Source organism: Podarcis filfolensis (assembly GCF_964270895.1).
Source record: "Podarcis filfolensis genome assembly, chromosome: 16".
Taxonomy (NCBI): Eukaryota; Metazoa; Chordata; class Lepidosauria; order Squamata; family Lacertidae; genus Podarcis; species Podarcis filfolensis.
This window is the reverse complement of record NC_139620.1, coordinates 1,363,880-1,385,933: the sequence shown is the minus strand read 5'-3', so window position 1 is coordinate 1,385,933 and position 22,054 is coordinate 1,363,880. Positions and strand designations below refer to the sequence as shown.

The 22,054-nt window shown below is 41.5% G+C and overlaps 3 protein-coding genes across 3 annotated transcripts in view; 2 read left to right on the top strand and 1 right to left on the bottom strand.

Moving 5' to 3' along the window:
* Window positions 1-22,054, top strand: part of METTL25B (methyltransferase like 25B) — a 464,705-nt gene that overhangs the window by 72,382 nt on the left and 370,269 nt on the right. The gene's annotated exons all lie outside the window — the stretch shown is intronic.
* The window catches only part of LOC310751719 (uncharacterized protein), a 950,206-nt gene continuing 940,135 nt past the window's right edge, over window positions 11,984-22,054 (bottom strand). The window contains exon 6 of the transcript XR_014542651.1: window positions 11,984-13,029. The gene's annotated coding sequence lies outside the window, so the exon portion shown is untranslated. The remainder of the gene's footprint in view (window positions 13,030-22,054) is intronic.
* Window positions 17,994-22,054, top strand: part of LOC310750894 (vomeronasal type-2 receptor 26-like) — a gene marked incomplete at both ends in the record, with an annotated part of 225,005 nt that continues 220,944 nt past the window's right edge. The window contains 2 exons of the mRNA XM_083589296.1: window positions 17,994-18,139; window positions 19,256-19,547. Coding sequence (XP_083445422.1) covers window positions 17,994-18,139; window positions 19,256-19,547 — 438 coding nt within the window. The remainder of the gene's footprint in view (window positions 18,140-19,255; window positions 19,548-22,054) is intronic.

The following is a 22,054-nucleotide window of genomic DNA, read 5'->3' as shown; positions in this document are numbered from 1 at the left end:
ATATAGTTACCAGATTTTTTTCGATAAATCTGGGGACCCGTTTTTTGTTGTTGTTGTTGTTGTTGTTGTTGTTTTGAAGCTGAGTAGCAACAGGGAGTCAGTAGTCGGGATGGTGAGGCAAAAGACCCTGGGCCCAAGCACACATGCATATTGTATAAAGGTGCAAAGCCCTTCTTTCGCACCCTGCAAAACATAAATGCAAAGTTTTTTTACAAACTGAGCTATGGTGCATCACCCGCCTGTGACTCCTAAGCCTTCCTCGATTTCCTGCCCCCTTCTCCCTTTGTTTTGACAGATTGGGGGAGGCTTGGGAGTCGCTGGGGGGCAGCCATTACCCAGGAGGGGGCAAGGCACATGGTTTCTCATGAGCATTCCTAATTTCTAATTACATACACGTAATTAAAATAGCAAGAACAGACACCTAGAATTACGAGCATGATTCAGACTTCTGGATTATTTAAAACTATCTTCTTATTAGCTGCTCCCTGCTGTTCAGCTCAGGCCTCAGTAAAATAACATAGCATTTGGGGGAAAAGATGCAGCCCAGTAACCCACAACTGGAGGCCAAGATGGAGAAGATCTCCACAGCCACCATGTATTTGCCCTTGGTGCTCAAGTAGGTTGGAACAAAGGAGAGCCACACACTGCAAAAGACCAACATGCTGAAGGTGATGAATTTGGCTTCATTGAAACTGTCAGGCAACTTTCTAGCTAGGAAAGCCACCGTGAAGCTCACAACAGCCAGCAAACCCATGAATCCCAGGACACAATAAAACATGATAGTGGAACCTTCATTACATTCTAGTATTATTTCTTCAGTCATTGAGTGCATGTCAACGTCTGGGAAAGGAGGAGAAGTTGCCAGCCATATGCTACAGATTGTGGCTTGAATAAGGGAGCAGGAAAGAACAATGGAACTGGCCAATTGTTTCCCCAGCCACTTCCTCATGCTGGACCCTGGCTTGGTGGCCATGAAAGCCAGAACCACAATGGTGGTTTTGGACAATATGCAAGAAATTGCCACTGAGAAGATCATGCCAAAAGCAGTTTGTCGAAGGAGGCAGGTGACTTCCTTAGGCTGGCCAATGAAGAGCAGAGCACAAAGGAAGGAGAGCAGGAGGAAAAGGAGGAGAATATAAGTGAGGTTGCGGTTGTTGGCTTTAACTATGGGAGTATCTCTGTGCTTTGCGAATATTTGAAGCACCAAAGCTGTGATGAAGGAAAAGAAGAGGGACAACGTGGCCAAACTGATCCCCAATGGTTCTCCATAAGACAAGAATGTTTTGTCTTTGGGGAGGCAGCCATCCTGTTCATTGTTTGCATATTGATCTCCAGGGCATTCTAAACAGTCATCCATGTCTGAAAAAGAAAAAGAAATAAAGAAATCTCAGTGAAACAAAAAGTTCTTCTGTGCCCAAATTGGCATAATGCATCTATGAGATGCCAGAATGTTTATTTGCTACTTCCATGCTGTTTTCCCACTAGAGAAAGGAGCTTTTGATGCACAGGTAAAATTAAAACGTGTGATGCATTCCTTACCCTCCTTGTTTGAGATCTTCCCTTCTGGACACGAAAAGCAATCATAGCAGCAGAATGGCTTTCCTTCCTTCTTGTTCTTTCTATAACCTACATGACAATTCTCATTACACAGAGAAGTGGGTTGTGTCTGTTCATAAATGAAAGAAGAAAATGGTTTGGGAGTTTGCATCTCACTGACCTATCTTCAAATAATTAAAACGACAGTAAAACAATAGCTTGCTAGAGGTTTTGTGCTTTTTTCTAAAGATGACCTTTAGTCCAGCACTAATTATAGCATTGGAACTCCAGTACATTTCCCTTTATGAAAGCCATATTAGTAATTATTTAAATTTCTACAGATATTAGCATGGCAGTGCTAATCTCTATCAAATTAGAAAATATTCAGGTGAAAGCTTATTGGGTCAATATCTCATGACTATAGAAATTGCTCAAGCATTTTTGACATAAACGTTGGCTCTCGATGCAATCTTTCAGTGCTATTTGTTTCTAGAGTTACCTTCTTCATCACCTGCATGTGCCTTACAATTTAATTTTGTTTTCTATAAAGCCTTCTGCAGAGCCAGCTGTTAAATACAATAGTTTGACCAGGGGGTTGTGTGAACATTTACTGTTAATCCTTTTAATTCAGCAGCCAATGTTTGGATGTTTGCCATGTTGAATGTAATAGTTTAAATGACACTGAGATTAGAATGCCTAAATGTGTATTGCTAACTTGGGGTTTGTTTCACAGGACTCAGATCTTTAACTAGTTAGTAATAACATGTTGATTGTTCCTCTACTCTGTGCTGAAAGTGAACCTTTGATCATGTGATGAAGGTATTTGGTTGCAAATCTCCATTTTGAAGGGAGTTGCCTGTTTAGTCTTTCTCTGAACACCACAGGGAACAGAAGATGTAAATGAAATTCTCAAGAAAAACAGCTCCAGGGAAACGGATGCTGTTAGAGAGAGAGAGAGAGAGAGAGAGAGACTTTGCTTCCAAGTCTGTTTAGATTATGTCACATTTTCTAAGATGCTGAGCCTGTGTTGCACAGCACAAGACACTGCATGAATATTTGGTTGTATCTTTGATGTTTATGTTCTGTTTTTGAAGAGTTCTGCAAGTAAAAGTTTGGATAATATTTCTATGCAAACCAATGAGAAGGTTTCAACAGTGAATTGACTCTGTCTGGAGTAATTGTGGGATAAAAATTAGAGCTGTGGAACAGATTTGACCAAATCTCCAAGTGAATTGGGCTGATTTAGAAGGAACCAGACTTCAACCAAGTTGGACAGAGACAGTCCTGAATCAAACGGAATTACACTCCCCCCCCCCAAGTGATGTTAGGGTTTGGGTTGCCGGATGGGAAGGGGAGGCAGGAAGCATCTGCAAATAGCACCATCACAGGGCTGTTTACAACAGAGCTTTCAAATAGCCCCACACTGTACTTTGGATATGTGTGCCTGTTCCAAGCAGGGGGACACATGGGTGCCATCAAATTGAGCAGGATTGAGCCCTCTGATCACCAACCTCTGAGTAAATGGTCCAATCCTGACTGCAGGGGTCTGAAGTATGGTCTAAAGAAAGGTGGAGAGCATTTCTGACAGTATGTTCAATTGGAATTTTAAGAACCCTAATCAAACATTGCCTTATCCCCATTTGATTTGGGGCCAAATAACTCCAGAATGGATTGGTGGTGTGTGCGCATGCAAAATACTAGGAAGGAAAGAAAAAAGAAAGGAGGAAGGAAGGAAGGAAGGAAGGAAGTAAGGAAGGAAGGAAGGAAGGATATTCTAATTAAAAGACATACTGGGCTACTTTGAATTTAATTGACTAGTGACACTCTGCAGCTCAGATACCTCTGCAAATAGGCTTGGAAACACAATAGCTTTTTTTTTAACAGTCAGGTGTTTCCTCTAATATACCTAGTCTGATAATTGATGGTGATTCAATGTGTTGCAGTGAGGCAGTTTTCGGACTGACCAAAAAACTAGAGAAAATCCAGAACAGATATTTACCTGTTCTTACCTAATTCTTACCTGGTTGAACCAGTTGGGCCACATGATACCATCATCATGAATGGTTAACCTCTTTTCTGGGGGAGCTTGTGGGTCCATTGTTCCAACTTTGGCTCTCAGAAATGACTGATTTGGGAATGTGACCCAATTTACTATATCAAATCCAGCTACTAATTCCCCATTTTGGTCAAAGGAAACTTCTTCCCCAGCACTATTATTGAATGAAACTCTTCCCAGAAAGTGGTGGACCTAAGTTTGAAGAGGAAAAAAGCAATAAATGAAGATGCCAAAAATAATTAAATATAAGTAATATTTGTACAAATAGAGTGTTTATCTTTAACATCTAAGAGGTATAGTTCATGGTCTCCTTAAAAGATGTATGTTAGTGTCTTTCTCTCTGTGTTTTTAATGAGTTTCTTTTAATGAGTCAGTTTATCAAGCTTATCCAAAATGGATGGAGCTAAAAAGGAAAAACGAATTAATGAGCTGTACTATTTTCTAGAAAAAGAGATGCTGGATCTCACCACAAACACCTCCTTCGTTCCCTTGGAATAGCAATGGTGCCCCCGTGGAGAGGGGAGAGAACTGAGTTCCCCTGAGTTATGGCTGAAAAAAGCCCTGCTCATGAGGATATACAAAAGTTCGACATTGTGGAACACAATATTCATTTAAATGTTTTATGAAGGCTAATTTCAATTGTAGCAATGTTCAATTGTAGCAATGAAGGTAAGATGTGGTTCTTTTAAGAATTACAGTTAGTCTTGGCCTAAATTTCATAGAACTTAGACCACAAATCTAAAATACTGGTGTCCATGTGTTTTATTATTCAACAACTGGGCGAGGGCTCAGGGCCTTGACACGCAGTGAGTTTCCCCTACTGACAGAGGTATTCAAGAAAAGTGCCCCCTTTGGCTGAGCTCCAGAGTTGATTACAGACATCTGTATTAACTGGAAGACAACATTACCTGCCACGGCTGTTGATCTGTAAGTTTCCCTCTTGCTCCACCTGCCATTGCTCTGCAATTTAATTTGGTGGACTGCATGGTGTGCAAAGCATGTGCCAAAATATAGATTGCATTGTAGATGCTGTAGCTGTGGGCTGTCATGCTCATTTCAAAAACAGACCCAGGCAGGCTCTCAATATTCTCCTCCCCAGTGCAGATTTTGTCATCTTTCTTCTCTGAAGCAGGGTTGGGAAAACCACAATTAAATGCCTCTTCCCAGAAAACCCTGAGAAAGCCATCTTCTTTTTCCAAGGTAGGGTTTCTCATCTGAATAAATTTCTGGAATCCTGGAAGATCCTTAGAGTGAACTGCAAAGGATAGAGCCCCATGGAGGAATGTGATGTCCCAACCTCTTTGAATGGGAAATGAGGTGAAGTCCATCTGGGCTGTCATAATCCAGACTTTTGTATTTCCTTGCATTGACACATCATTCGTTTCCGCAAGTTTGGGTATCATTCTCATTACCATAATTGTTTGAATTTCACCATGCACAACCACAGCATTGGCAGTGCTACGCACAAGAATGCTGATTGTTTTCGAACCTTCTTCCACCATTTCATCAAACTCACCAGAAGAGGTAAGCCTAGGGAAACTTTCTATAAAATCAAAACAGATACCCTTCTGGGCAAACATGGGGAGAATATTTTGTACAAATCTCTCTCCAGTGTCATCTTGGAGAAAAAGCACACCAATCCACACCCAACGGAAATGCAGCAGTAACTGGAAGATCCCCTCGTATTGCTGAGTCCCATCTGGGAATATCCAGTGGGTGAAAAGGGCTTGAATGTCATTAGTCGTCAAAGGAGAAGATCCATAGATGAGCTGAAGAGGGTCATTGTTAAAATCAAGGGAGGAAAGATGATAACAAATGATGATATCAAAACACCAATTAGACTCAAAACCAGATTTCAATCTCTATTTAATTGGTATACAGTGGTACCTTGGGTTAAGAACTTAATTCGTTCCGGAGGTCCGTTCTTAACCTGAAACTGTTCTTAACCTGAGGTACCACTTTAGCTAATGGGGCCTCCTGCTGCCGCCATGCTGCCGGAGCACGATTTCTGTCCTCATCCTGAAACAAAGTTCTTAACCCAAGGTACTATTTCTGTAACGTGAAGTATCTGTAACCCGAGGTTGTTGTTGTTTAGACGTTTAGTCATGTCCGACTCTTCGTGACCCCCTGGACCAGAGCACGCCAGGCACTTCTGTCTTCCACTGCCTCCCACAGTTTGGTTAGACTCATGTTTGTAGCTTCGAGAACACTGTCCCACCATCTCGTCCTCTGTCGTCCCCTTCTTCTTGTGCCCTCCATCTTTCCCAACATCAGGGTCTTTTCCAGGGAGTCTTCTCTTCTCATGAGGTGGCCAAAGTATTGGAGCCTCAGCTTCACGATCTGTCTTTCCAGTGAGCACTCAGGGCTGATTTCCCTCAGAATGGAGAGGTTGGATCTTCTTGCAGTCCATGGGACTCTCAAGAGTCTCCTCCAGCACCAGAATTCAAAAGCATCAATTCTTTGGCGATCAGCCTTTTTTATGGTCCAGCTCTCACTTCCATACATCACTACTGGGAAAACCATGGCTTTAACTATATGGACCTTTGTTGGCAAGGTGATGTCTCTGCTTTTTAAAATGCTGTCTAGGTTTGCCATCGCCTTTCTCCCAAGGAGCAGGCATCTTTTAATTTTGTGACTGCTGTCACCATCTGCAGTGATCATGGAGCCCAAGAAAGTAAAATCTCTCACTACCTCCATTTCTTCCCCTTCTATTTGCCAGGAGGTGATGGGACCAGTGGCCATGATCTTCATTTTTTTGATGTTGAGCTTTAGACCATATTTTGCGCTCTCCTCTTTCACCCTTATTAAAAGGTTCTTGTAACCCAAGGTACTACTGTATATTAACCAGGAGGATTTGCCTTTTTCATTATTTCTGTTTAAAAATCTAAACAGAAATTAATTTAGAATCTACAGATTTGGGAAATACTTGGCTATTAATGACTTCACATCAAATATAGCAATTTTTCAGTTAGGTTTATGGAAGAATTGGCTGCTTTTCACATCTAAAAAAAAGTAAAGGAAATAACTGGTAAATGCTTGTTCAAAGAAAAGCCTGATAAAGCTTTCTCCCCCTGCTGCATGTAAAGTTTCTCGTCTGAATAAATTCTGGAACCCTAGATGATTCCTTGTGTCAACTGCGAAGGATAGAGAACCATGTAGGAAAGCTATTTCCCACCACCTTTGCATAGGTTATGATATGAAATCCATCTGGACTGTTCTAATTCCAAACTTTTGCCATGGTTAGTATTGGTACATCATCTGTTTCTGCAGTATTGAGCCACGTTCTCATTACCAGAGTGGTACCACTTGGCTGTGCTTTCTATCACAACTATGATCATTTCAGGGCCATTCTCCACAATTTCACTGAACTAACCAGCAAGAGCTTGTTTATGGATCCCCCCCCCCATAAAATCAAAACAGATTTCCCAAACCTTGCACAAATAATGCTCAACTATCACCCATCAGATAAACCAAGCCAATCCACATCCATGTGAAATGCAGCTGTTGCTGAGCACCAGGTGAGAACATTTGGTGGCTAAAACCAGCTTGGATGCTTTCATTCATTACAAGGGAAGACCCATACAGCAGCTAAATGCATATTTTTTTAAACAACAACAACAATATTATTTGTATGCCATCCATCTGACTGGGTTGCCCAACCACTCTGGGCGGCTTCCAACAGAATATTAAAAACACGATAAATCATCAAACATTAAAAAACTTCCATAAACAGGGCTGCCTTCAGATGTCTTCTGAACAAGAGGAAAAGTGAATATCACTTAAATGCAAATCCAGATTTCAATTTCAATTTGATCAACATTGATTAATCTGAAGGATTCACATATTCTTTACCTCTGTTGATTTGGAAATGTTAAAGTTATTTTGGAAAATATTTCGATATAAGTGATTTTTCAGCAGGCATAGCAAACATACAGTTGTGGTGCCACAGGCCACAGATGTTTTATTACAGTCTGAACAGCAGTAAAATGTCCAATGAAGAATTATTCCACCTGAGTTTTTAAGGATGTCTGGAACTGAAGCAGACATATTTTCCACAACCTACATTTTTGGTTGAGAAATACCAACCTATGCCCACTTTGCCATTCAATTACCAGCATGCAACCCAATGAGATTTAGTCAAAGGCAACTGTAAATGGCTTTCATGTTGACCCATGTTCCATGCAGAACTCTTACTCTTGGCATCTTGTACATAGACAGGATGGTTGACATGTGGAGACGTAAATCAGAGTTTGCCCCCCCAATGACCACCTTTGGAGTCTCCTGAACATCACACTTGTAGTTGGGGAGGAGTCTTTCTTGGCTAGAGAGAAGTTCCATGGAGGCTTGGTAGGTCCAGCTTGGACTGAAATGGCTGTTGTAGATGTGGAAACCCAGAGAGATATTGGGCAATATTTGGGGATTTTCATTTATCTCTTTCACAGCAAATGCCAAAGCCAGGATATGCTGGTAGAGTTGTGTCATTGGTCTGTATGGAGAGCGACATAGTGCATAACAGTTCACATTCACAAAAATGGATTTCATTCCCACAGTGAAGGAAAGTGTATGGATATATTGAAACACAATATTGAAACCTGGATGTTTTGCTGCGCTGAATGTCTAACTCCTGCCACCGCATAGGCAGTCTGGCCCTGATTGCTGCTAGTTCTGTTCTACAGAGGAGGACGAGGAAGTCTGGTTACCAAAAGCTTACAATAAAATCACCTCTAAGTCTGAATGAATTATGACTTTGCTTGGATTAAAGTCAAATATTCAATAAGAAATCCTTAGCTCACCATGGTAAACGAGCAGAAAGCCTTAACAAAGTGAATGGGGATGTTATCTTCTTACTGCCTTGCAATTATTTTTTTAAAAAACTGAACATTGGTATAAGCCTACCGTATAAGAAGAAAAAGTTTACCACAAACTGGGTGTGAGCTATCAGGTCTGCCCCCATGTCTCATAAACACCAGAACTACATGGAAGGAAAAGGGTGGTAGGAATTCATACACACGTGGCCAATATTATGAAAACATTTTGGAAAGTATTTCTGTATCTCTGGCTCACAACATCAGTAGTTTTTAGATCAATACCATAAATATATATAGCATTAGAATGACAATATAATGCAACAGTGTTGAATTATCCTTATTCTATCAACAGTTATACCCAAATAAAAATGTTATACACAGAAAACCATGATAAAAGGTATTTCATAGCTTTTCATTATTTCTTTTGCTGCCATTACAGCCCAACAATGGCATCCCATGGAGTAAACCAAAGATTTCAGTTTGTCAGTTGTTATAATGTGAAACCAAGATTGCATTATTGCGTCTATCAGTTGTGCTTTATTCCTTGACTGCTTCTGACTAAAATGGTTTCTTAATCAGCTCCACAGATTTTCAGTTGGATTCAGGTCAGGGCTATTCAGCACAGTTTGTGGCATTATATTCTGCATTAGACGATCTTTCTAATAATATTTAATTTCATGGCATTAGTACTGTTTTTATGAGCTGCCAAACCTTAGAAATACAGCTTTTCCTAAAGTTTTCCACAATTTTGGCCACTAGTGTAATGAGCATAACCTTCATCATATGTCAAATGCAGAAATATATTCATTACAGATATACGATAAGGTTTTTAAGGATACACACACACACACACACACACACACATTTCCTTACAGAATGTCATCAAAGAGTTCAGGTGTAGGAAGTTCAGTGAAGGCTATGCTTGAAGTTATATAGATTTGAGACATAATGCCAGCAATAACAACATCTCCAGACTGGAAATATTTGTGAAGAATAGGAAGAGGGTCACTGATGGAACACGGAGCAACAGCAGCCTTGCACTCATCTGGAGGAAGCAGCACTGACGCCAACATCATGGAAAGTACCATCCTGCACAGAGCATGGTAGGAGCAAGAGGAATTTTTTAGGCGACAATTCATCTCTTTGCACATTGTCATCTGAGTGATACTGAGCAGCAAAGTCTCACTGGGATGGTTACGAAAGCCAGATTTTTGCAGGAAAAAGTATCAGTGATCAGTCTGACAGAGCCCTTGGTGCAAGGCCAAGCTTTGAACATCACAGGAAATATTAATAGTATCTGCAAGTCTTGATTCATCGTTTTCATGCAGCTACTGGAACTCCCCAAAGAGTCAAAGAAATGATCATGATTTCTTTGATAATTACAGGAGACTTAATCAGCTTTGCTGGGTTGTTGCTTCTTGGTGATGTGCAGTGGGGGAAGATGTTTATTACATCATAGCCAAAGTCTCAGCTGGTCCTCCTTAGTAGGGAGGAATAAGAGTTTAATGAGATTCAGCAAAATGAGAGAGAAAAGTCACCTAGAAAACTGTGTGAAAGAAGAACAATTATAATAAAAGAATAACTGCTTTGCAGCCAATAATTTAAAGAGGTAGAATAAAACTTTGCACAACCTTTAAATTGAGTCAGTTTATCAAGCTTATCAATTATCTATTATATTAACTAACACCATATAGACAATTATGGACATACCATAATTTTAAATTAAAATTCAATAATCAAATTTAGATTTAGAAATCTGTTAATTCAGTGATTTAGGCTCTTTCTCAATGAGGTTTAAAGTGTTCAAGACTCCAATACAGTGGCACCTCAGGTTACCTACGCTTCAGGTTACAGAGGCTTCAGGTTACACACTCCGCTAACCCAGAAATAGTGCTTCAGGTTAAGAACTTTGCTTCAGGATAAGAACAGAAATCAGGCTCCGGCGGCACGGCAGCAGCAGGAGGCCCCATTAGCAAAAGTGGTGCTTCAGGTTAAAAACAGTTTCAGGTTAAGAACAGACCTCTGGAACGAATTAAGTACTTAACCTGAGGTACCACTGTATAGCAGTCAATTCTGAACAAGTTATGTCCAAAGAAGTAAGGCAATACTACATAAATATTCTTAATTCTATTTTCTGGTGCTGAAAAACTGTAGGTTGTATTTTTCTAACTAGATTGACCACCACCAAATTCTGAGGCCTAAGACCATATTGTAAACAACATGGTTGATCTTGTGATCTTGTGGGGAACTTGATCTGAAAGGTGTCCTGGATCTTTAGGTGCAGCATATCTCTCAGTCATCTGATATCGCAGTGACATCAGAGAACCTATTTATCTCACATGAATGATCAGCTGATCACTGGGGTTGAAAATCTCCAAACATGTCACTCTGCAACCCCTTGCAATCAGTTGATCATTGGGGCTTGCATACTGGTACTCACAGAGCTATGGTAGCCTTCATGATCAGCTGACTGTTGGGGCTTCCATAGCACCATGAAAGCTTATTTGCAAGCCTGAACTATCAGCTCATCACCAGCACTTGTAGAGCACTTTGCACAGGGCTTTGTAGGTGCTCCTGACAGCTGATGGAATCTACAAACCCTCATCAGCCCAGCCACTCATTATCTGTCCCGCAGCTGACATCAGATATATCACATCAGATATAGCATATCTGTCAGGGACTGGCCAGATGATGAGGAGGAATGGTGGTGGCCTCCATCTCAAGAGGCTTCCAGGCAGGAGGCAGATGAAGATTGCATGGACCCAGGTGTGCGGCGGTGGCAAACAGGAGGAGGAGGAGGAACAGGAGAAAGGAACAGGAGCAAGCCAGCATATGCTCTAATCCTGAACAGAGACAGAAGTCAGAAGTGGTAGATTTGAAGAAGTTAAGGATTATGTGAATGACTGGCTGCATTTTTTCAAATTAATGAGATGTTTAGAAAAGATTTAAATCAGAGCAGTTTTGCTGACAAAGAATCAAAATTTCAGACAGAAATATTGAATAATGATTTTAAGATTTTAGCAAAAATGTATAAGATATTATTGGAATGGGGTACAAAGGATGAGGAGGTAAAATCAGTTATGATATAGGGCATTATACAAATGGAGGATTGGGAAAGACTCTGGAAAGATGAACTGCATCCAAGAGTATTAAAAGAACTGGCAGATGTGATCTCAGAACCACTGGCAGTCATCTTTGAGAATTCCTGGAGAACAGGCAAAGTCCCGGTAGACTGGAAGAGGGCAAATGTTGTCCCTATTTTCAAAAAGGGGAAAAGAGAGGACCCAAATAATTACCGCCCAGTCAGTCTGACATCAATACCAGGGAAGATTCTGGAGCAGATAATTAAGCAAACAGTCTGTGAGCACCTAGAAAGGAATGCTGTGATCACCAATAGTCAGCATGGATTTCTGAAAAATAAGTCATGTCAGACTAACCTGATCTCGTTTTTTGACAGAATTACAAGCCTGGTAGATGAAGGGAACGCAGTGGATGGAGCCTACCTTGATTTCAGCAAGGCATTTGACAAGGTGCCCCATGATATTCTTGTAAAGAAGCTGGTAAAATGCGATCTTGACTATGCTACCACTCAGTGGATTTGTAACTGGCTGACTGACCGAACCCAAAGGGTGCTCATCAATGGTTCCTCTTCATCCTGGAGAAGAGTGACTAGTGGGGTGCCACAGGGTTCTGTCTTGGGCCCGGTCTTATTCAACATCTTTATCAACGACTTGGATGATGGACTCAAGGGCATCCTGATCAAATTTGCAGATGACACCAAACTGGGAGGGGTGGCTAACACCCTAGAGGACAGGATCACACTTCAAAACGACCTTGACAGATTAGAGAACTGGGCCAAAACAAACAAGATGAATTTTAACAGGGAGAAATGTAAAGTATTGCACTTGGGCAAAAAAAATGAGAGGCACAAATACAAGATGGGTGACACCTGGCTTGAGAGCAGTACATGTGAAAAGGATCTAGGGGTCTTGGCTGACCACAAACTTGACATGAGCCAACAGTGTGACAGCTAAAAAAGCCAATGCAATTCTGGGCTTCATCAATAGGAGTATAGCATATAGATCAAGGGAAGTAATAGTACCACTGTATTCTGCTCTGGTCAGACCTCACCTGGAGTACTGTGTCCAGTTCTGGGCACCACAGTTCAAGAAGGACACTGACAAACTGGAACGTGTCCAGAGGAGGACAACCAAAATGGTCAAAGGCCTGGAAACAATGCCTTATGAGGAATGGCTAAGGGAGCTGGGCATGTTTAGCCTGGAGAAGAGGAGGTTAAGGGGTGATATGATAGCCATGTTCAAATATATAAAAGGATGTCACATAGAGGAGGGAGAAAGGTTGTTTTCTGCTGCTCCAGAGAAGCGGACACAGAGCAATGGATCCAAACTACAAGAAAGAAGATTCCACCTAAACATTAGGAAGAACTTCCTGACAGTAAGAGCTGTTCGACAGTGCAATTTGCTGCCAAGGAGTGTGGTGGAGTCTCCTTCTTTGGAGGTCTTTAAGCAGAGGCTTGACAACCATATGTCAGGAGTGCTCGGATGGTGTTTCCTGCTTGGCAGGGGGTTGGACTCGATGGCCCTTGTGGTCTCTTCCAACTCTATGATTCTATGATTGGGAAAAGTTTATCCAATATATGCAAAAACTGAGTGATAATCAAATTACGTTTGTAAGTTTTAAGGAAGCTCTGTGAGGGGAAATGGTTAAAAGGGCAGAAATGTGTAAAAGGTAACAAAGGGAAGGAATGGCAGACAAACTGAGGGAAGTCAAAAAGAGAAGAAAGATGTAATTAAGATGTATGGAATGTATATTTTTTTTGTATTTGAAAACCAATAAAAATATAATATATATAAAAAAGAAGTAGTAGAAACAGTACAGCAGACAGTTGACACCATGTCACCTGAAAGCCTGGTAGCTCCTCCTTCACAGTAGGCGGTAAGGACCAATTTGGAAGCTAGGAAGTGTTTTGGTGTTTTGCAGTGTTTGGGCATCTTTTGTCCCAACATATCTAAGCACCAAAGGGGAAAAAATCCTGGTGGTTGTGGAGATCTTCTCCATCTTGGCCTCCAGTGCTGGGATGCTGAGCTGTATCTTTCCCCCTAAATGTTATATAATTAACTTGAGACATGAAATGAACAATAAAGAACAGTTGGGGGGGAGTATCAATCTAACAACTGAAACCATTATATTCAAATGTGGATACTATTTTAAATGTTTCAAGGTTTGTTTGGTTGAGATGATCAACAGAAAGGGTTCAACTTTCGGGAATCTTTTTTTTAAGAATGAGATTATTATTATTATTTTCCATAATACAATGCGATAGCGGCTACAGAAAATACAAATTGAATGGGTAAAATACAGTGTCCTCTGTGGGTGGACTCTTCTTCTTTTCCCCCCAAAATTTTATTAGTTTTCACAATTTTATAAACAAACAAACAAACACACAAGACAAACAAACATAAATCATAGTCTTATTGAAAATTACAGTTATTAACTTTGTTAAGTGACTTCCTCGCTTCCCTTTGGTTGAATTTCATTGCATGTCCTTTTAACGGTTTTCCAAATCCCAATTTTTATAAATTTTAACTTAAGCATTAACATCGTTAGATCCTCACCTTATGGAATTAAACATATTAATTCATCACTTAACATAAATAAAATCCTTAGCCCATTAAGTATCTGCAAGCTATTTTCAGTTAGTTTAACCTAGCAAATTTAACTAAATAATCATTAATTTTATTCCATTCTTCCTGATATTCCTCCTCCTTCTGGTCACGGACTCTTCCGGTTAGGTCGGCTAGCTCCGAAAAATACATCAGTGGGTGGACTCTTCTTAGCCCTTACCACCCACAGCAGAGAGTAGCTCACCTGAGTTCTCACCCGGAACCGTTACTTTCTCCTCTCACCCTGGGAGACAAACATTACCGATGGAGAAAATAATAATGTAATATTGCATCATGTTGTGGTTCCATTTTCTTTTCAATCTATGACCTAGCTAAACTGAAAAGACCTGTACCTATCCACCTTTTACTGTACAGTACTAGCTGCTTTTAGGTACTGTACGTAGCAAATGTCCATTCCAGAACACTAAGGAGAGTAAATTGGCAAATACGATTTACCTTGAATTGTTTTGTAGCCAGGCAAAAAAGAATATTGGGAGATATTTAACGAATAGGCAAATTAGTCAAAGTCTTAGTAAGGAAGTATGGCTATATGTGATCACATGATATCATGATGGGAGCTGATCTGAAGGGCCAAATGGTTTTGATTTCTTCAGGATGATGACATTGCGTTGCATCTATTAAGATTGCTGTGACCCTTTGATTAGTGAATAGCAATCGTGTGTGTCAGGGACTCAGGAGCAGGAGCTCTGGGGAGAGAGGAAATGGAGAGCGAAGGGGAAGAATCCGAGGGCAGCGTAGGGGAGTATGACAGTGGCCCGAGAGATTCCATGAGCTTCTCCAGCGAATCAGAAGATTCCCAGAAGGGGGCGCCTATGATCAGGGCAAGGGGGGTCCCAGGGGGGACGCACCAGAAACAAGGAGACAGAGGGGAACCCCAAAGCAGCAGTGGGGGATTGGAACCAGTTTCCCCACCAGAGCGTAGTGGGGGGGAAGAGTCACATGTGTCAGGGCCAGCGTCTCCTCCAGCGGGGAGAGAGAGTGAGTCAGGGCTGACCACGCCTCCAACGGAGGGGAGGTCAGTTGCAGCTAGCCCCCCCAGAGGGGGAAGCAGTGACAGCAGCAGCAGTGAAACGGTCAGGAGGAAAGTTACCGGCTGGGCACGCGCGCCAAGTTCAAATGTACAGGCGCGGGGAACAGCAGGAGACCCGGATGGGGAACCAGCTCCTAAAGCCCGCCGGAGGGAGGGGGAAGGCTCAGGGGACTCAGCGTCAGAAGAGTCTAGAAAGGGTGAGACCCCAACGGCCAGGCGGAACCAGAGGCGGAAGGAACTGAGGAAGAGGTGGAGTAAGGCTAGAATCTTAAATTGGTGTCAGGGGGGAGGAGACTCAGACGGAGCATCAGCGGTCTAACAGTTGAGACGTAGAGCTGCACGCTGCGGCTCTGGAAGTGAAACTGAACTTCAATAAAGACTTTTGTACTTAACAAAGAAGCAGCGTTGGTCCTTTGTGAGCTGGGACCTTGGGCAGCCCTGACAGTGTGTAATTTGAAAGTGTGTAAAAAACATTGCTTTGGATGTGGTTCTTTGCAGCCTCTTCCTTATTTTTGAGGCTGTCCCTTTCAATAAAGGCCTATATCTTCACTTGGTGTCTGCATCCTCTTCTGTTGGGTTTCTGTGAAAGTAACCTCCAGTCTAGGAACCCCCTTTAAAAATTCACCAACATTACCCTGTCTCTCAGGGTCCTCCATCAACCATCTACCACCTCCATGAGCTTACAATCACTGGGCCTTAATAAAGGCACCAGACATAGGACTCCAACGAAAGAACAAAAGAAAAAGAAAGAGGCAATAAGAAGAGAGTGAAAAAATAAATAAATAGGAGAGAGAGGGAGAATAATTATGAATTCGTGGGTGGCTATGTATGTACAAAGTTGAGTTTGGGAGTAGGAAAGAGAATTCTCAGCACTGTGCCCTAATACAGCATTGTACTCCCTAACTGGGGCTGGCTGTCCTAGGTATTTGGAAGAGAGAGAGAAACAGACAGTCAGACAGACAGACAGAGAAACAGAGAGAGAAGACCAAAGGAAATATTAGAGAAAGATACAAAAAGAAAACTTCATTTTTTTTTCATCTTCTGTCTATCTCCAGGTAGCCTACCTGCTTCTAATTATGAATTGGTAGAGGGCTGTGTGTGTGTACAAAGTTGAGTTTGGGAGTAGGAAAGAGAATTCTCAGCACTGTGCCCTAATACAGCATTGTTCTCCCTAACTGGGGCTGGCTCTCCTAGGTATTTTTTTTTGGGGGGGGGAGGGAGAGAGAGAGAGAGAGAGAGAGGCAGAAAGACAGACAGACAGACAGACAGAGAAGGCCAAAGGAAATATTAGAGAAAGATACAAAAAGAAAACTTCATTCCCCCCCCCATCTTCTGTCTATCTCCAGGTTGCCTACCTGCTTCTAATTATGAATTGGTGGAGGGCTGTGTGTGTACAAAGTTGAGTTTGGGAGCAGGAAAGAGAATGCTCAGCACTGTGCCCTAAGATAGTATTGTGCTAGGGCTGGCTGTCCTAGGTATTTGGGAGAGAGCTCTTACTCTCTTGCTATTCAAGACACTACTTTATCTGGACCTGACTGTCAGTTTCCATTTCTCAGAAAGTATTGATCTGATGTGTAGAGATCTTTCCTATTCTAATTAATTCAAGAGGTTTCTGGGAGCTTCTCTGTGTGAAAGAAACAAGCAGAAGGGTCCTGATGTTTGGGTTATTCCTTCAGAGAAGCTGAGTACGCTTAGACTGGTTCTAGATTCAGGTAAGTAGCCGTGTTGGTCTGATGCAGTCGAAATATACAGATATATATATATATATATATATATATATATATATATATATATATGTATGTATGTATATAGCACCTTAGAGATCAACTACGTTTGTTCGAGGTATAAGCTTTCGTGCACCTTAGAGATCAACTATGTTTGTTCGAGGTATAAGCTTTCATGTGCATGCACACTTCTTCGGATACTGGTTCTGTAATCTCTTCTGTCAAGGTATTGCTGACTATAATAAGAGGCAAGAAGGAGCCTGGATTTCACTTTCTCTTTCTATCTCTTCAGGTGCAGTCTTACTATAATTTATTTTAAATTTAAATTAAGTCTGCTGTAACTGGAATTCTTATGGACTGTGGGAATCCTGAATGTATTGGATTTGTGACCATTATGCTCATTTGCCTTCAGTAGCAGTAAAGCTCTGCTGGATGAAATATTAATTGCCTCTGGTCTATTTTTGGGGAATCCTGCAATGTGTTTAAGTTTCTGCTCTGCTAACTATACATTGGAGTTCTACTCTGGATCAATATTGAGTAGAATTCCATGACAGTCCCTTGCACATTGAAAACATTTTTCTGTACAGTGGATCACATCTTCCTCTGGAACATCGTTGAACATCAGTGTTTCCACTCCATGGGCCAGTTAACCCATTGCTATTTCTACACCCATCCAGACCTTCCTGAGCCTAAAAGTTTTGACTGATCCACAATGGAACAGAGAAGATTCTTGTCAAGAGGGAGAAAACATGTTTTGTTCTCTGCAGATGGTGCCACGAAGAGTGCAATGCTCCAGGGACTGTGAAACACACAATTATCTCAATTCACTGTGATTCACTCTTCCTTTGGCAATAGCCACATGGCATTTTGAAGTCCAAAGACCATAAAGAAAATTCAGAATCCTTATAAAATGCAACTCCAGTGCCAATGAGAACTGTTCTACCTAGAGACCAGAGCTGGGGCAGCAATGGGTGCTAAAATAGTCTGACAGTGGATGATGGTAATGAGCCTAGATAGAAAATGGTGATTTAGAGTTAAAGAGAAGAAGGTTTTCATCACAAAATGTTAGTGTTGTTCTTGTTGCCGTTACTCATAGTGTTCCCTCTGTTTTTGGTACCTGCTGCCTTGTGTTGTATGACTGACCCCATTCACATCCAACACCAGTATTATCAGCCAGGACACTTCATCATCGGTTGTATCACTTCACAAGTGCTAGCACCATCCTTCACTCCACTAAACTTCAAGGAGAACCCATGGGAAATGCTGGTCGAGGATTATGTGTAAGAACATGATTTCTTTATATCTCTGAAGTGAGGGAGAAACCCTAAGTTATAATAATGATCACAACAAGGTAACAGGGGCAACAGGGATGTTCAGAAAGCTGTCTACACAGAGGTGTAGGGTGCCGAATAGGACTTGTGGGGCAGAAGGGAGTGGGGGTGGAATCAGATAGAGTAAATGACGAGCAGAACCACTCCCTGGACTGGCTGTAAGAAGAAAGGGGAGAGAACATGGATTCAATCACCTTTTAAAGGCAACCCTTTGTAATCCAAACCTTCTGAAACACAGGCATCCTTGGAAATTCATGTGTTCCCCCCCTCCCGCCCCCCATTATGAAACTGGAAATACTATTGTGCTTAGTATCCACTGATGACGTTCTCCTCCATAGTTTATGTATGTGCTGTGTGAAGAAACATCTTCTTTTGAATTTCCAACATCTTCAAAAATTCAGATTCATAAAATGTCCCCAAATTCTTGTCTGTTGAGATAGAGGATATTCCCCCACCTGCTGTCAAGACCTTCCAAGACCTTCAATGTCAACCTTTCCATGATAATGTATTCCATTTATCCTGTGTTCTACTTTTGAATTCTTACCTGGTGCTCATCACAGTTTCAAATAGAAGCATATTCTTAAAAGTGGCAATTGAAATGTTTAGGGGCATGGCTTCTTAGGAAAGCATATATATGTGTTAGAAATATTACTGAGTTTCATAAAAGAAGCAACACACTTATTTGAAACGAGAGTTAACAAAATACTAAATTGAGGAAACTGCACCTCACATAAATGTTTTGGATTTCATGCAGAATATGCTATCGTTAGTTCCATCTAAAACTTGACTTACTTCATTCTTAAATAACTTGTGGAATATATAAAGCTATGTCCTTATGCATTTTTGCTTCCCATTCTGTTTTTGGTGGAACTTGAGATTTGTTTCCAATAGCAACCTCGACATACTTTTGCTGCAACAATTTCAGTTCTCTTTGTTTTTGACTACCTTTAGGGTACTTTTCTCCTCCTAGACTAAGTATACCTGTCTAGTGTGGATTATGCTGCACCAGATACTTCAGCAACAGCAGGTGAGTCCATCACATTCATCATCTTTCTCTTGTTTCAGCACAGTACCCAAAAACTACCAGCATGTCCTTTCCTTAGTCTTTGCTGTGAAGGAGGTCAATCAGAACCCCAAGATTTTACCCAATATCACTTTGGGGTTCCAGATCTATGACAGCTACCTCAATGCAAGGATGACTTATCAGAATACTTTGAATCTTCTGTTTCGCCAGAAGAGGACTGTCCCCAACTACAAGTGTGGTGTTGAGAAGAACCTGATTGCTGTCATTGGAGGCCTTGACCCTGAGACTTCTTTCCACATGGCCTCCATCTTGGGCCTTTATAAGGTTTTCCAGGTAAGAAGAGTGTGGACGGAATTAAGATTCCACAGCTATTGCATATGATTCAGACTTAATATATAATCTCAGGACATTAAGCAGGGGAAAAGGAAAGGGTGAGAAGGACCTGTAAGAGAAACAAGACAGATGGGTCTTCCTTGTTCATTACTTCTTAAAATATTTTTTAGTGAAAGCCAATCCAGGATTCCAGCTAATGTAGTATCCCCAACCTCTCTTATACTCCTTACCCTCCTAGAATACCAAAGAGACTTCATTTGAAAGGTAAGGATTTTAAAAATCCATTCCTTGTTCTCTAGGTCACCTATTCTTCATTTAATCCGGTGGTGAGTGACAAAGACCACATTTCTTCCTTATACCAAATGGCTCCCAGTGAAGGACATCAATACACTGGGATTGTCCAGCTTCTTCTGTTTTTCCAGTAGAAGTGGGTTGGAATCCTTGTCACAGATGATGAGCTAGGTGAAACATTTGTGAAAAAGTTGACCCACCTGCTGTTCCTGAGCAACGTGTGTGTAGCTGTCACTGAAAGAATGCCAAACCCCAGTGGCTTTTTTGATCCTTCTCAGATGATTGACAACTTTCAAAATAAGGCCAGGTCCCTAAGCGAAACAAATGTAGTTGTATTTGTTGTAAGTGCGGATACTCACACCAGGACATGTCTGCAGTGGTTGCTAATGGTAACTGTGATGCTCAGTTTGAGGCCTTTAAACAAGGTGTGGGTTTTCACCGCCGATTGGGATATCTCTGCAGAAACATTCCACAGAGATCTGGATATTCAAAGCTTCCATGGTGCCTTATCCTTTGCCATCCATTCCAATGAGGCTGAGGGGTTCCACAATTTTCTCCTGAACCTCAATCCTCACTCTGATGCTGATGACTTTCTCAGGCTCTTCTGGGAACAAGCATTTGGTTGTGAGTTTCTAGATGTGGAATTGGACCAAAGCTGCACAGGTGAAGAGAAACTGGAGAGTCTTCCTGGGATTTTTTTTGAAATGCAAATGACCAGCCAAAGCTACAGCATCTACAATGCTGTCTATGCTGTGGCACATGCTTTGCATGCCATGTGTGTATCCAGAACCAAAGATGGAGAAATGGTGCTTCCAAAATATTGGGGACATCATGAGCCACAACATTTCCAGGTAAGGTCTCACTTGGAAAGGCAGATCTAACTGCCAGAAATCATTACAGAGAGAACAGGCTAAACTTCAGCATCTATAGGGAGGTTGCTCTTTGTATGTGAAGAGCCTGACTACTGTTATGCATTTATTTTTATATAGGCACAGGAGTCCCCTCTGGTTTATTAAAGGTGCATATCAAGCACATGTTTCTGTTATTATACTATGTTCTATTGTTTATTTAAATGGCTTCTATGCAGGTAATAAAATGCATGTTAGGCTATGTGATCTAGGAGGTTAGGTCTATAAAGGGATCCACTGAAAAATGCCACAGGTATAGTAAGGTAAATAGTGCTTTAAATATGATGTTTTGGCCATTTGTTCTATAGTTATATCCAGACATATCTGATTTTCATTGAAAATACTGGTGAATGTTATTCATACCTGTTGAGGAACACAATTTCATTGCTTGGTAAGGTTCTGAGCAGCTGTTGCTAAGTTTTTTTGAAATGCTATTAAGGTTTTTCTGGCCAATTGGACTCTATTGGGAACCATTCCTGGCAGACAGTGAAGGCCACCAACAGGAACAGAAGACAAAGGAGGAAGCTGCCTGGTGGATGCTGGTTGCAATATTTGTTCCTTTGTTGTTGTTTAGTTGTTTAGTCGTGTCCGACTCTGCGTAACCCCCTGGACCAGAGCACGCCAGGCACTCCTGTCTTCCACTGCCTCCCGCAGCTTGGTCAAACTCATGCTGGTACATTCGAGAACACTGTCCAACCATCTCGTTCTCTGTCATCCCCTTCTCCTTGTGCCCTCCATCTTTCCCAACATCAGGGTCTTTTCCAGGGAGTCATCTCTTCTCATGCGGTGGCCAAAGTCTTGGAGCCTCAGCTTCAGGATCTGTCCTTCCAGTGAGCACTCAGGGCTGATTTCCTTCAGAATGGAGAGGTTGGATCTTCTTGCAGTCCATGGGACTCTCAATAGTCTCCTCCAGCACCACAATTGTTCCTTTAGTCAGAGACCATTAAAACGGCACAGTGGTTAAATGAGTGCTTGTCAACCTTCTAGAGCCCTTGGACACATTTGGAAACTTGTCATGGGTGACCTTTCCACACACTTGGATGCACCTCAATTGCCCACAATATGAATAACAGTGGGCATCAAATCCTCCATCAAAAGTGTTATTGAAATGCTTAGGAGAAGAAACATGTATTTGAATGTTCTTGGAAAGATGACCATTTCAGTTTTAGGCAAGCTTTCCTTGAAGAATATTCCTCAGTTGGAAGCTACAAAAGAACAGGCTGCAAGAGACCAATATTTCTCAGGGGAAGCAACCAGAGAAGCATTTCAAACACTGATCTCAGCTTCTTGGTAGCTCTGTAAGAGCAA